This window comes from Spinacia oleracea, chromosome 3 (assembly GCF_020520425.1).
Source record: "Spinacia oleracea cultivar Varoflay chromosome 3, BTI_SOV_V1, whole genome shotgun sequence".
Lineage (NCBI taxonomy): Eukaryota > Viridiplantae > Streptophyta > Magnoliopsida > Caryophyllales > Amaranthaceae > Spinacia > Spinacia oleracea.
Window position 1 is genome coordinate 123207994 of NC_079489.1, and position 15845 is coordinate 123223838.

Here is a 15845-nt window from a genome sequence, read left to right on the forward strand (position 1 = left end):
ATTAATAAAATCATCTTCTCCGCTATTCTGTTCTTCGTTCCCTTCTTCATTTTCTATCTTCTGCAAATTGCAAATATCATCAGTGACATAGTAAATCGTTATTGATGGGAATTTATAGGGAGAATTTTGAAGGATAAAGTATGGTGAAGTTGTAGTTGGCCAATATGCGGTGAAGTTGTGGTTAGCTCAACTTCCTTCTGTGATTAGAGATGTTCTATCTTTAGAAGGAACTAATTATTTAATAAATAATATATGTAGGGTCAATGGTGTCAAACTAGAATATGTTGCAAAATGATTAATGTCAATGAAATCAAAATTCTAAATTCTAGGTGTGTGCGTTTCAACAGCACAACTACCATTGGATGACTTACCTTTTCATTCTTGTTCTTGCTCTTAAAAAACAGGAAATAAAATTTGATGAATTTGATGCCTGTGTATGTGGGAGACATTTATTATTTTATCTGAATGAGGCGACCCTTAGATAAGCATCAAATTCTCAACCTCTTTGTTGGGCGGTGACATTTCCAACCATTGTAGGCAAACCGCCATATCCTTAACAAAATACGTATCAAGAGAGGCTTGGAAGGTGAATGGAGGGTTTTCTTTGTTTGAGTGATCAATAAAAAATTCAAAGGATTATTTCTAGTTAGATAGGCCGAGTTATAATCAGCACGTACTAAGGTTACCAAAATCGTGATTCTACTTTGAATTGGAACTGACTCTTAGAATCAAATTGTAGTATAATCAAGATTTTTTTTCTCAAAATTCATTTAATGTGTTTCTATTATAGGTGAAAAACTTAATAATTGTATTATATAATTGTTTAATAGCTAAATAAGCAACAATTAACAATATTTATCTATACAAACTTTCTCAACATGATTTAAATTTACTTGGTTTTCGCTAGTCATGAAAAAAAAATGTAGAATCATAAATCGAATCGTGACCCATATTTGAATAGTAGAATGTTACGGTTCTAGATTTGAATCGCGATTTTAATAACCACGATCAGCACGAGCCTCTAGACGTGTCTTGCCTGTTTGAGTTATAACCTTTGAACCGTGCTTCATTAGCATGCCTTTTGGTTTGATGCAGGTTAACATCTAGGCCGATATGGATTCCATATCCTAGGGAACTTCTTGAGAATTTGGGAGACTTCTCGCGGATCATGTTGCTTCTTTTCATTAGTTGTTGATGAGTCTAACGAGCTTTGTTTGGGTGAATCAAGTCAAAACTCGAGATTTACATATCATTTTCTCCTTCTATCCCGCGCTATTATCTGACCACTTGACTAACTTTTCCATTCTATATTATCTGTGAGACTGAATTAATCGCCTAAAAATAAAAATGAAGCGAGTATCAACACTTATGGAGATGGTGTGTAATAGTTGTACTTTCTTGCTTACATGTTTTCACAAGATTGAGGTGAGTATTATATTTTTGTTGTTTAGACTGTAATTTCAGTGGGTTAATTGACAAAGAATAAAGATCGATTTGGTTAGATCTGTAGAACAGAAGCTTCTTTTGTTTGTGTTGGCTCTAGTAATTTTCATAGCAGCGCGCTTCTTGGATATATATCATTGTTCTAAACTTAACATGTCCGGAATATATAAGAGTTATAGTCATATTTATGTAAGTTGTCGCCATGGCGTTACCTACCACTACAAGAATTTGTATTTTTAACGATAACCTAATTACGACGGGTCAAAAATCTCGTCGCAAAAGCCTTTTGCGACGGGGCTAACAACCATACAATGACGGGAATAACCGTCACAAATGTCTTTTACGACGGGTTTACGACGGGTTTACGACGGATTTACGACGGGATTTCTATTAACGACGGCCCCTTTTATGACGGGTTCGCGACAGGAAATCCCGTCGTTAATGAATGATTATTGACCTTTCGCGACGGGATTTCCCGTCGTTAATAGTACAATTTTTTGTAGTGTACGTTGCCAATATTCGTGGGAGTAATCTGTTCAATGATCACAACTCATAACTCATACGTAGTATATTTGAAATCTTTGTATCAAATATTCTATAAATTTTCAATTCTATTGCTTGGAGTGTTCACAACTCATAACTCATAATGACTTGAATCATTAAGTTGCTGCGTTGCTGATGGCTCGATAAGTTGTTATCCTTCCAGTATAAGATATGCATGGGTGTAGTTTTATTTTACAGTTATGGTATACCCCGTACTTCAGTTCGTAGCATAACTCTAAGCTTGTGCATGAGGTTTATGAGATTTCCAGCATCTGATCTTGGTGTGAAGATCATTTGATATTATGTGAGAACTATACGGAGTATAATTATGCAGTAGTTAATTATCATTATGGAAATAGAAAGAACAAGAATACTCCATAAAATGAAAATTGAACATTGTCCAAATAAGTAAAAACATATTGTTTCAATTACACTGAAGAATTGCAATCCAACAACAAAGAGAACTGTAAATAAATGATGATACAAAGATAACTACAGAGTATAAAACAACTCTCTGACGAACAAATATGAAAGCTGAAACAAAGCGAAAATACATAATCGTATATCAAAAAAATCACACACAAAAAGAGCTACTTAGTGTAGTCTCAAAACCATGAGGCTAGAAGAGCTACTTAGTTTGAAGGAGGTGGGGAAAGGAAAGGAATAGATGGGATAGAGGTTGGAAAGTTGGGAATGGAGGTTGGAAAGTTAGGAATGGAAGTGGGAATGGTGGTTGGTAGGTTTGGCATGGGAGGGAGAGCCATGTTTGGAATGGAGGGCATGTTTGGCAAAGACGGAATTTGTGTGCTTGACATAGGTGGAATACTAAGCTTAGGTAGAGCTGCTGGCTGAGGAAGAGTTGTCGGAATAGAGGGCAATGGTGGCATGACAGTGGTCGGATTGGGCAACCCAGGCACTGCCTGCAACAGATGGCGTGCTGCGTCGATGCATGACATTGACATGGTGATAAGTAGACAGAACATCAACATACACTTTGACGAACCCATCATTCTAGTGAGAAGCAAATTAAGGAGATTATTAGATTATTTTAGTTGTCTAAGCTTTTCTTTTTCTTGTGTGTTTGAGTTGAAAATTGGGAGATTGTTCTAGGGAATTTATAGATGGTGAAACAAAAAACATCTCAACAAAGTTTGATGAGATGTAGTTGAGACCTTGAGGGGGTTGGAGTTAGATTAGTTAGTTGACCCATACACCTTCCTCAAATGGTCACATATTCTTAGTTATGGTTGGATTGACAATATCTAATCATCCTGATTTTAAAGCTGTGGATTTCAGGTAGGTAAACTGAAATTAATTAGGTAGTCAACCTCTCAGATTACGAATATGTATGCAGTCACTATTTCATCGTTCAACAAAGCTAAATGATGAGGATTGAGGAGGCTTCGGTTCATCACTTGGAATAGCCTGCCGGTCAGTAGCGGAGACAGGGGTGTCAAGGATGGGCGGCCAACCACCAAATTTTATAACCAAAAAATGTTTATACCTTATAATTATTACCAAAAAGTAAATTATTACGGAATAAATAATTGTTTTATTAACACGTCTGACACCCCGATTTAAAATTTTTGGCTCTACCACTGCTGCCGATCCCTCGAAATCTATTACTTTATATTAAAAACAGATGCCAGGAATGATACATGTCACTTCCTGGTGCAAAAATTTTCCGCTAAAATCCGTTTTCCTATAAAAGGTATCTGTTTTATTTATTTTTATTCTCTACCCTCTTTTATTTATGTATGGAAAGTATATTAGTTTATAAATTATGGAAATAATAGATACAAATAATAATAATTTTGCGAAATATTTTAATCAAATCGGTACATTGATAATGGAAAAATATATTAACTCAATATTTTGGTCAAGTTCGCATATGATGCATATAATATATGAATGTTTGATGAATAAATTAAATGAGTATGTTTAAAATTTAATAATCATTTAGTAATTTGGGGATATTGAGTTAACTATTTTGTACAAAAAAAAAAATCATACGTGTACGAAATCTAATCTAATTGGAATAAAAACCACGCCGAATAGTTCAAATCGGACCAGGTTCAATTCAGGTCATATTAGAAATAGGGTGATGAGTTAATTAGTTCTGTTACACGTTTGGTTGAGTCATAAACCATTCAATAACAGTATTTTGGTTTAATTGAACGATCAATAGTTAAAATTTCAAATAATATTAACTAAAGTTTTCTAATGAAGAAGACAGACCGAGTAGATCATTTTGTATTTTATGCATCATTTAAAATCTTTACTGTGAAATTAGAAGTTAAAATTTGTGGAATGGCATTATGCATAATCATGATGTTGGGGTTTAATTATTGCGGTACATTGACCGATTTGGTTTGCCTCGAAATTAAAATTTGATAGAATAGGCTACCTGGACACCTAATGTACAAGATTTTTTTGTACACCACCATTCTGATTAATTATGTCACGTTCCTTTATTGATGGGGATTAATTACTATTTTCTCCGGTAATATTGTTAGTTGTTGTCATTCTGTTGAACTAATAACATGTATGGTATTAGATTTTTAAGTGACGGAAATGATATCATTTACTGTAACTATGTACATAACCTAATATTTGGTATTACTAGAGGAAAAATCCTTATAGGTGGCTCATCAAAGGTTGCCCTTGTACAACAAGAGCAACTTTTGATGGTTAAAAAAAAATTCAAAAATTGTACATCGTTAAAACATTCCCTACTTTTGAAATAAGCGCAACTTTAATCCAACTTTAACTCACGCACACAGCTTCTTCTCTTCTCTCGGCTCGCAGTCACGTACTCCATACTCACCTACTCCATAAGTAGGGCTAAGAAACACTATCTGAAAATCCGAAAATCCGAATACCCGATCCGCATCCGACCCGATTTTTTTGGATATCCGATTCGAAATTATTTTCGGATCGGATATCCGATCTGAAATAATCGGATATCGGATTAGATACGAATATTGGGTTTTTTTAAATCGGATATCCGAAAAATTAGCAGATATCGGATATCCGATTTTGGTAGAGGTTTTTTCCGTCGTTGAAAGAATACACCTCGACCAAACAAAATTTATAAAACTCCTAACTAACCGGCTATATTGACTATAGCGGCAAGCATTGGGATCGTCCCATAGAAACGGAGAGATTGAGTTTGCTAGTTAAGCTAGTTTAGGACGGAATTTGGTTTGAATTAATGACTAAGAATCTAAGCTATCAAACAAGATTATCCAAATAAGGGAAGCGCTAAGGAATCAGGGATATGCTAGGGTAATCGGGGTAGAACAAAGGAATCACACAACTACGATGCAAGGACTTGATACATAGGGGAAAAGCTACAATTGACGTGTTCGCCACCTCTCGGATAGAACACGCTAAGCCTCTAATTCAGGAAAAGCTCTCGCATGATCCTAAAACTAGACATCTCACGATTGAGAACTACTTTTCACATGCATCATAGAGATTCATAATCTCTTGCCAAACCTAAACAATGCACTCCAATCAATCCTATACAACTAGCATTTGCAACTACTAATTCTATAGACATGGAAATCCTAGTATCCACTCAAGTTTAATCACATCAATAATCAACAATCATCCTTCAATTTCCCCCAATTTCGCCCTAGATTCTCCCCTATCCCTAACTATAATCTACTCACTACTCATTCTTATGACTAAGAAATTCAAGAATTCAAAGCTTCTAGACATGGAATTGAAAGATTGAATGCAAAGAATCAAAGAACTAGGAATTCAATTGAGAAATCAAAGGAAAATTAAGCATCAATCAAACTAACATCAAAGCATTAAGAAATCAAAACTTCAAGAAGAATAGGAAAGCATAAAGAAAATTGAATTGAAATTGCAAAGGAATTAAAGAGTTGAAGATATTTACAACTTGAAGCTTCCTCCAATGAAGTTTCTCTCTCCTCTCAACCAAGCTTGAAAACTAAGGAATTCTCTCTAATATTCTGAAAAGTGTAATTGAGAAGTTCTAAAATTGAATGATAATGAAAATTGAAAAATCTATTTATAAGTTTCCCCAAATAGAAGCTAAAATTCGAATAATCGCAGCCCGCGTCGACGTTCGGTCGCACAGACCTCCTGTGCGATCGAACAGCAAAAACTGGTGCGAGCACACTTCAATTTCCATGCGAGCAAACACAGCGAAGATTGCATTCCTTGGTCATGTTCGACCGCACAAAAATTTTGTGCTATCGAACATACCTGACTTAGCCAATATTCTCACAGTCTTCTGTGTGGTCGCACAAATAAGTTGTGTGGGCGCACAAAATTCTTGTGCGGGCGAACAAAAACAGTGCGATCGAACATCAATATTGGGGACATTCTGCCTCAAAAATCCATTTTGTGCGATCGTGGTACAGAGCACGACCGCACAAGGGGCACCTGTGCGATCGAACACAAATGGTTGTTCGGTCGCACATATCTGCTTCATCCTTGAGTCCACCACTCCTTCACTGTTCGGGCGCACATCCTCTGTTTTTCTCCAATCTACTTGGTTTTTCATCATATTCCACAATATTCACCTATAAAGCGCAAGATGGAAAGAAACTATAAAAATGCTACGAAAACTATAAAAAACTACGAAAAATCATAATAAACTAACATGAAATCCTAAGCTAGGAGCGACATAAATGTCGCTCATCAAACTCCCCCAAGCTAGGCGTTTTGTAGTCTCTAGCAAACTTAGCTCGAAATAGGGAAGAATGAGCAATTATTTAAAATCAAACCTACGAAAATAAGAACTACAAGAATATACAACCTAACTCACTTTCGTAGGAATCACGGTTGCATTTAAGCGCATACAACAAGCTCTTTAAACCCCACAATCGCTCATGAGGGCGAGTGGGATCTCGCAAGGGTTTCCAAAGAGAACCACCCATAACTCTTCCAAAAACACAATCAAGGCAAGACCTAAAAAGGAAAGCAAACCAAGAAAAAGGAAGAAAAGAAAAAGAAAGAAAGGAAAAGAAAATAGAAAAGAAAGAAAAAAATGAAACTACAAAATTCAAGAAAAGGACCTTTATTATGGAACGAGCACGAAAGAATGCTAATATTACTAACCAAATAAACGAATGCACGCTAACCAATGTCCTAAGTCGAGTGAAGGATTCAAGTGCCAAGAATAGAGAACTAAGGGTTCGTATTTATCAATTCCCCTTCAACCGAGCATACCACGTCAAATCTCTAGATCTCATCCACCCTTAAGAATAGCTTCTCATGACGTCGCGAAGGCGCCGGAAAACAAGAATTCAAGGGAGAAGAAAAGGTTACACGACATCTTAGCATGACAATCCCATTCCATAAATTTGACCAAATCCTTCCTCCACCAACAAAGACTCAACTCAAAAGGGTCAAGAGGACTTTTTAGGGTGTATCGTATAGGCTAGGGGTGAGAGTGTGGAACAAATTTGGAAATTGGTGCTCAAACGTAAAGTGAAGCGCGAAATGAACTTTACACAAGCAAATCGAACCAAAACAAACTCATACCACTAATTTTGGGGCACCCCCAAGCTTATTCAACAACAAAACTAAACTAAAACTCTTTTTGAACTTTTCTTGATTTGATTTTCTCCTTTTTTTTGTGTTTCAATTGATACTTTTCTCATTGCCTTGTTTTTCTCTATTTTTGGCTTTTTCAAAATTTTCCTTTCGCTTTTTGCTTTTGCTTATTTATTCACTATTTACAACATATTTCCCAAACTTTGCCATTTTAACCAATAACAATCATTCCTCATCTTTGCATAATCATTCAAACATAAAGCATCATAACTCAAAGCTTCACTATCACTTCTAAGGGTGAAAATAAAACAAAGGCTAATAGGCTTGTAATAAGATTATAAGAAATGAAGGGGCAAGGCTCAAATGGCTAGCAAGGGGGAAAATGCAAACAAAAATATATGAGAAAAATAGAAAATAAAGTCCTAAACTAAAAAGAAAAATAGTCACCGAAAGAAGTGCTTCTATCGTCCACTAAAGTAGTTCGGTCGCGGTCTAGTGAAGGAACAAGTCAAATTCGGGATATGAGAAGTCAATGCCAAGGATCCATGCCACTCAATATATGTATACAGGTGTTTGGGCTCAAATGAACATGATCCTCATAAAATGGGAGCAAATACTACCCTCTTTGGTTTCAAGTCACTAGAGAGATCGACACCGTCTTACCACAAACCAAGGGTTCAAGGCTCATGCTACCCAAAGTTCTAACCGACTTTCTTAACGCCTAAATCCAAGACTCGAACCAAGACATTGAAAACCGTGCACACATCTACCAATTAGGAATAAAAGCATTCTAACCTACAAGTTCCAATTTTATTATGCCCAATTCAAGAATAATGCCTAAAAGCTAGAAAAACTTGCCTTGACAAAAAGGAAAGGAAAACAAAGAAAAAGGAAAGAAAAAGGAAAAAGAGAAAGAAAAGAAAAGAAATGAAAATAAGGAAACTAAAAGGAAGCAAAAAGAAAACAAAACAAACTAAAATCAAAGATACTAAGAAAAGATGGTATAAAAGATATATACAATGCACACAAAATGCATGATTTCAATGGCATGAAGAAGAACAAAGTAACCACACAAATCAAAACTCCCCCCAAGCTTGAATTAGGTCGTGTCCTCAAGGCCCAAAACAAAATAAGGAGGGGCACAACTACCCATCCAACCAAATGCCCCACAAGAAATATATGCCCGTCCCAAAGAATGCATGTGAGTTAGAAAGAGTTTACCGGAGATGTCGTGGGAGCAAGTCCCGCAAAGAACCGGAAAACCAAACAAACTCACCAAAAGATCAACGAGCTAGGCAAAGGTGGAAAATGTGAACCCACGCCCAAGAATCACACAAAAATATGCACAAAACCCGCGGGGTGCCTCCCAGAAGCGCTCGTTTAACGTCATTAGCTTGACGGTCCCCCCCAATTCATGGGGGGTCTTGTAGGTCAATGATAGCAAACGAACCAAGAGAGTCACCCACATAATAGTGCTTGAGCCTATGACCATTAACCTTGAAGGGGCCGGAATCCTCTCCCCGAATCTCAATTGCACCATGAGGGAACACTCTCACAACATCAAATGGCCCGCTCCACCGGGACTTGAGCTAACCCGGGAATAACTTCCATCGAGAGTTATAGAGGAGGACTTTCTCTCCCTCCTTGAACTCCCTTTTCTCAATACGCGCGTCGTGATATTTCTTAGAACGAGCCTTGTAGATACTTGCCGAATCATAAGCATTCATCCTTAGCTCTTCAAGCTCATGCAAGTCAAGTAAGCACCGCTCCCCCGCACAAGAAAGTTCAAAATTCAATGTTTTAATGGCCCACATAGCCCGATGCTCCAATTCAACCGGCAAATGACAACTTTTACCATACACAAACTTGTACGGGGTCATCCCAATAGCGGTCTTGAAAGCCGTCCTATAAGCCCATAGAGCATCATCGAGCTTGATTGGTCAATCCTTTCGGTTCTTAGCAACCGTCTTCTCAAGGATGGACTTGATTTCTCGGTTAGTCACTTCAACTTGGCCACTTGTTTGGGGATGGTACCCCAAACCTATCTTGTGATGCACACCATATTTCTTCAAAAGTGCCTTGAACTTCCCATGAGCAAAGTGGGATCCTCCATCACATATAACTGCCATAGGGACACCAAAACAGGGGAAAACAATCTTCTTGAAAAGGGAAATCACCACCTTATGATCATTGGTGGGAGAGGCGATTTCTTCCGCCCATTCGGACACATAGTCCACAGCCACCAAAATGTACAAATTGCCGTAGAAGGAAGGAAAGGGGCCCATAAAGTCAATGCCCCAAACATCAAACACTTCAAGCTCAAGAATGGAAGATTGTGGCATCTCTTGCTGTTTAGACACATTCCCCATTCGTTGACAACGATCACAAGACTTGACAAAGGCCCAAGCATCCCGGAAGAGGGTGGGCCACCACAACATACTTTGAAGGACCTTGGTGGCGGTTTTATCACCTCCCATATGCCCACCACAAGGGGAAGAGTGGCACATACGGAGGACATTAGCAAATTCCTCATTCAAAACACATCTCCTCAAAAGCCCGTCCGGGCATGTCCTCAACAAAACGGGATCATCCCAAACATAGCGCCTAGCATCATACTTCAACTTCCGGCGTTGTTGGGTAGAAAGATCTTCGGGAATTGCCCCACGAGCTAAGAAGTTCACAATATCAACGAACCAAGGAAGAGGGGATCTCTCAACCAAATACAAGGTATCATCGCGCAAAGCATTCTCAATAGGCACATCATCCTTAGCCCCATCCCCAAGCTCTAGCCTAGAGAGGTGATCGGCTACCACATTCTCGGCACCCTTTTTATCACGAATCTCGATGTCGAACACTTGGAGGAGGAGCACCCAACGAATTAGCCTAGGCTTGGCCTCCTTCTTTGCCATGAGATATCGGATTGCCGCATGGTCCGTGTACAAAATACTCTTCGAACCCACCAAATAGGTTCGAAATTTCTCAAATGCATGTACAATGGAAAGAAACTCCTTTTCGGTGGTAGTGTAGTTGGATTGGGCTTGGTTGAGGGTTTTGGACATATAATATATCACATGGAGCTTCTTATCTTTCCTTTGGCCTAGGACACCACCCACCGAATAGTCGCTAGCATCACACATCAACTCAAAGGGTAAGGACCAATCGGGGGCTTGCACAATTGGGGTAGAAACTAGGGCACGCTTGAGTGTGTTGAAAGCTTTGAGGCATTCGGCATCGAATTGGAAGTCACACTCCTTTTGAAGGAGATTGGTGAGGGGCCTACCAATCAATGAGAAATCCTTAATGAATCTCCTATAAAAGCCGACATTTCCAAGAAAAGACCGGATCCCCTTAACATTCACCGGAGGAGGGAGCTTCTCTATAACTTCAATTTTCGCCCTATCCACCTCAATACCAAGGTGTGAGATCTTATGGCCAAGTACAATCCCTTCTTGAACCATGAAGTGACATTTTTCCCAATTAAGCACCAATTGAACCTTCTCACACCTTTCTAGACACTTGTCAAGGTTGACAAGACATTCATCGTAGGTGGCCCCACCCACCAAAAATTCGTCCATGAACACTTCCATTTCCTCCTCGATCATATCACCAAAAATACTCATCATGCAACTTTGGAACGTTTCGGGGGCATTGCAAAGCCCGAATGGCATCCTCCTATAGGCAAAAGTCCCGTAAGGGCAAATAAATGTAGTTTTCTCTTGGTCTTCGGGGCTTATGGGGATTTGGAAAAACCCGAAATACCCATCAAGAAAGCTAAAATACTTGTGTTTGGTTAGTCGTTCAAGCATTTGATCAATAAATGGTAAAGGGAAGTGGTCTGTCTTAGTGGAAAGATTGAGTTGGAGATGGTCAATGCACATACGCCACTCGGTTACCGTCCGGGTGGAAATGGGCTCTCCTTGTGCATTCTTTACTACCATCATCCCACCTTTCTTGGGGACAACATGGACCGGGGACACCATCTACTATTGGAAATAGGATACATGATCCCGGCCGCCAAAAGTTTCATAATTTCCTTCTTAACCACCTCACCCATAGGTGGATTAAGCTTTCGTTGCCTTTCATGATGGGGAACGGCATTGTCTTCAAGCTCAATATGGTGCATACAAAGTGTTGGGATAACACCTTTCAAATCACCAATGGTGTAGCCCAAAGCACTTTGATGACGTTTCAAAACATTAGTGAGCTTGAGCACTTGCTCATCATCCAAGCTAGAGTTAATAATAACCGGGTAAGAAGAATTTGGACCGAGAAAAACGTACCTCAAGCTCGAAGGTAGATGTTTGAGCTCTACCTTGGGAGCTTCCTTACCAATTCGGAATCCATGATCATACGAAAATTCTTTCCGATCAAGCACAATCAAGCATTACTCCGATTGAGCACAAGGTGAGGTGGAATCCAATAGCTCCTTGTAGTTGGCCGCTTCAACCCCTATATCTCCTAAGCCTTCTCTACTCAAAAGAGCAAGCTCAAGCGGATCGTTAGTAGCGAGCAAATGCTCATGCATGTCATGCACTATGGGATCAAAAGAGTCAACCAAGAAACATTTCTCATTAGTAGAACTAGGATAACTCATGGCTTTATTCAAGTCAAAAAACAAACTATCCTTCCCAACCTTCAAAGTGATTTTCCCTTGCTTAACATCAATAATGGCCCCCGCCGTGGCCAAGAATGGCCGACCAAGAATAATAGGGACATGCACGTCCTCATCTATATCTAGCACCACAAAGTCGACGGGGATAAAAAATCTACCAACTCTCAAGGGTACATCCTCAACCTTGCCAATAGGGTATTTGACCGAATGTTCAGCAAGTTGCAATGTAATGTTGGTGGGGACAAGATCACCAACTTCAAGCTTGGCGAAAACCGAATAAGGCATTAAACTAACACTAGCACCCAAGTCACAAAGAGCATTCCCAATCTCAAGGGTTTGTATAGCGCATGGGATAGAAAAACTTCCCGGGTCTTTGAGCTTTGGGGGCATTTGGTTAAGGATGATTGCGCTACAATTCTCGGTCAAGTTCACCGTCTCCTTTACGTCGCAATCACGCTTCCCACTCAAGATTTCCTTAGATTGACATTTGCTTCAACGCATCCGTAAAGGGAATAGTGATATGCAATTTCCTAAGAATATCTAGGAATTTCGAGAATTGAACGTCTAACTTATGCCTTATGAATCTTTGGGGATAGGGAAGTTTAGGAGTGGGGAGAGGTAGAAGAGTTGCCTCTTTTGGACTAGGAATATCACCCACATCATCGTTGGGAGGCTCCTCATCTACCACATCATTGTCGCTAGACTCAATGACTCCCTCTTGTTCCTTCCCTTTGGACTTGGAAACCTTATTAGCTCTAGGAACATCATCTAAAATCCTCCCACTCCTTGTCACAATGGCATTCATTTGCCTTGGAGCTTGACCTTGGGGTGGGAGACTAGTATGCACATGATGTTCCTTAATGGTATTAGCAGGTTGAGCTAATAGGGTTTCGATCATTTTCAAGTGAGTGTTGGATTGCTTAAATCCATCCTCAAACTCAACATTTTTCTTGGCTTGCGCCCCCACAAACGACTCCATAAGGGATTCAAGGTTAGACTTGAGAGGCGGGAGCGGTGGAGGTGCATTGCCATAGCCACTAGAATTTTGTTGAAATTTGTTGCCATAGGTCCTTGGCCCATTGAATCCGGGAGGTGGGAATTGAGAAACACCATATTGACCTCCCGGGTTCAACGGATAACCCCCACTAGAGGCACCCCTATATTGCCCATAAGAATAGTTGTAACCCCCTCCACCTTAATGGTTGGGATTATAACTACCTTGATTGTATTGGCCTTGATTGCCAAGACCATGAGATTGACCATAGGGTGCTTGGCCTTGATAGCCTTGCGCCCTATATCCACCTCGGCCTTGACTATCATACCCTCCTCCTTGGCCAAAGCCTGGATCCATGCATAGGAGGGCCTCTAGGTGCTTTCCTATTAAAGTTTTGATTAGGGGGGTTATCATATCTAGGCCTCTCATTCATAGCATGAGAATATTCCACATCAAAATCACCTTCATAAGAAGGGCCATAATCCACATAAGACACATTATGCATTAAAGGACAAGCATTAGGGAAATGACCAAAGTCTTGACAATTATCACAAAAGGATGTACCCGGAGGCAAGGTGTCAAAGGAACTCACCTTGCTCTTCCCCTTAGTGAGAAGAGTAGCCGAAGGCGGTGGAATTTTTGATGGCGATGGGGGTTGACTTGGAGTGCTCTCTAGCTTTTCCAACCTCGATCTAAGCTTCTCAATAATCCGTGCTTGCTCCATAGCATATATTGACCCCTTACCATCATCACTTCTACTTTTGCAATCATAGTTCCTTGTACCAACATGCCAAGCTTGGTAATTTTGTACTACATCCTCAATGATTTCTTCTATTTGATCTTCGGTTTTGTTCATTAGGGGACCACCCGCCCCCGCATCTAGGCTTGTCTTGGAGGTGGGGCTCAATCCCAAATAGAACTTTTGGAGAAGTAACCACTTAGGAATCCCATGGTGAGGGCATTCCCTTTGGTATTCTTTGAATCGGTCCCAAGCTTCAAAAATCGACTCATCTCGCTTTTGCTCAAATGATTGAATTTTGTGGCGATACTCCGCCGTCTTCCCATGAGAGTAGAACTTGCTCAAAAATGCGCTTGTCACCTCATTCCAAGTTCGAAGTGAATTTGGCTTGACCTCCTTGTCAAGCCAATCGCTAGCACGTCCTAAAAGAGAGAAGCAGAATAGTGTCAACGTCACATAATCCGAAGTCACTCCAATGTGTTTGATTGTATCACAATAGTGCTTGAATTGCTTCAAGTGCTTATGCGGTGATTCACTACTCTTTCCGCAAAATGGATGACTTTGCACCAAATTGATCAAGGCGGGCTTGATCTCAAAGTTATTTGCATTGGTGGTGGGTGCTTGAATCCCACAAGTAGCCTCAAAGGCTCCCGGTATCCCTAAGTTCTTGACCGGAAGAGCCATTGCCTCAATGGTATGATCACTTGCTTCTTGTTCTGTAGCTTCGCTCAAAGTCTCGAATCTGTTGTAGCTTGATGAGCGGGTTCGGATTCGCCTCAATCTTCGCAAAGTCCTCTCTAACTCTAGGTCGAGAGGATAGAGATACCTATGACGAGTTCGACCCCTATCTTGCATATAAAACTCTAGCAAACCGTGATCAATGCAAAGGAAAACTAAAGCAAGAAAAGTGAAATGTTTTTGTATTTTCTATGTTTAAACTAGACTCAACAAAACTTAACAACAACAACCGTTCCCCGGCAACCGCGCCATTTTTATAGAGGTTTTTTCCGTCGTTGAAAGAATACACCTCGACCAAACAAAATTTATAAAACTCCTAACTAGTCGGTGATAGGGTCGTCGTCAAGCCTACCAAAAAATAAAAAAACCTAACTTGGTCTCTCTAATGGTTAGAAAGGGCAAGCAAGGGTCGATCCACAGGGACTAAGGGGAGCACTGTTAAAATATTGACTATGATAAGGTAGGCCAAGTCTTTTTAGGGTGATGATTTTTGGGGTTAAAATGAACAACAATTAAAAAAAAGGCCTTGGGAAAGGGTATCCACCAATCAAATAATTCACAAACCAAGCAATCAAAATGAGAAAGAAACAAAGGGGATCAATTGAGGGGAATTGCTCATCCAAGGGTACTCTAACTACTCTTTCAAGCTAGTTAGATTGGCCTAATATCCAACCAAACACCTAATTTCATGGCTAAGGCATTCAACTAAGCATATCCATATACATGATGAACATAAACAATCAAAGAAAGTCCTCTAGACTATGTAGTCCCTATTTTCATGGTCCTCCAAGCCTAATGATCTATTTGAGGTAACCCCTTAACTTCATCTTTCAATCCTTCACTAAGGGTACCTAAATAATGCCTTTATCATGGTCAATCACACAAGCTTTCATAAAATACCAAATCAATCAACCAAATTCATCCCAAGTGAAAATCCCATGTTCAATTTATAGGTTCATAATCTCATCAATGGCTTCAACCAATTCCCAAGTAAAACAACTACTCACAAATCATTCTAAATAGCAAGAACAAAGATATTACAACTAATAACATGAAATCCAACACTAATCTAAGACAAGCAAGTAATTAAAAGTGAAACAATATAAAAATAAACAAATCCATACTAATATATTAAAAGGCGTTTATAAGAACGTATATGTGCCACGTAGATCCCTCCTTATTACGCCACATCACCACTACTAAGTATCATGACATGTAGTTGACAACCAAAAAGCATG

The 15845-nt window shown here is 39.5% G+C and overlaps 3 protein-coding genes and 1 pseudogene across 3 annotated transcripts; 1 reads left to right on the forward strand and 3 right to left on the reverse strand.

The window, feature by feature from the left end:
• Positions 1–2364: 2364 nt before the first annotated feature.
• Positions 2365–3080, reverse strand: LOC110781074 (protein PELPK2). The gene has a single exon (XM_021985330.2). It carries the CDS (start codon positions 2994–2996, stop codon positions 2619–2621), a length of 378 nt encoding a protein of 125 aa, XP_021841022.1. The 5' UTR covers positions 2997–3080; the 3' UTR covers positions 2365–2618.
• An 8828-nt stretch (positions 3081–11908) lies between these two features.
• LOC110780984 (uncharacterized) lies at positions 11909–12526 on the reverse strand. The gene has a single exon (XM_021985259.1). The coding sequence runs from the start codon at positions 12524–12526 to the stop codon at positions 11909–11911; it is 618 nt and encodes a 205-aa protein (XP_021840951.1).
• Positions 12527–13452: 926 nt separating this feature from the next.
• Positions 13453–14553, reverse strand: LOC130470039 (uncharacterized). Its single transcript, XM_056839598.1, has one exon. It carries the CDS (start codon positions 14551–14553, stop codon positions 13453–13455), a length of 1101 nt encoding a protein of 366 aa, XP_056695576.1.
• Positions 14075–14175, forward strand: LOC130470979 (uncharacterized; annotated as a pseudogene).
• Positions 14554–15845: the final 1292 nt, after the last annotated feature.

Coding starts and splice junctions, on each gene's coding strand:
- LOC110780984 (XM_021985259.1), bottom strand. CDS start 12,526: ATGCCCCCAAAGCTCAAAGACCCGGGAAGTTTTTCTATCCCATGCGCT.
- LOC110781074 (XM_021985330.2), bottom strand. CDS start 2,996: ATGATGGGTTCGTCAAAGTGTATGTTGATGTTCTGTCTACTTATCACC.
- LOC130470039 (XM_056839598.1), bottom strand. CDS start 14,553: ATGGCTCTTCCGGTCAAGAACTTAGGGATACCGGGAGCCTTTGAGGCT.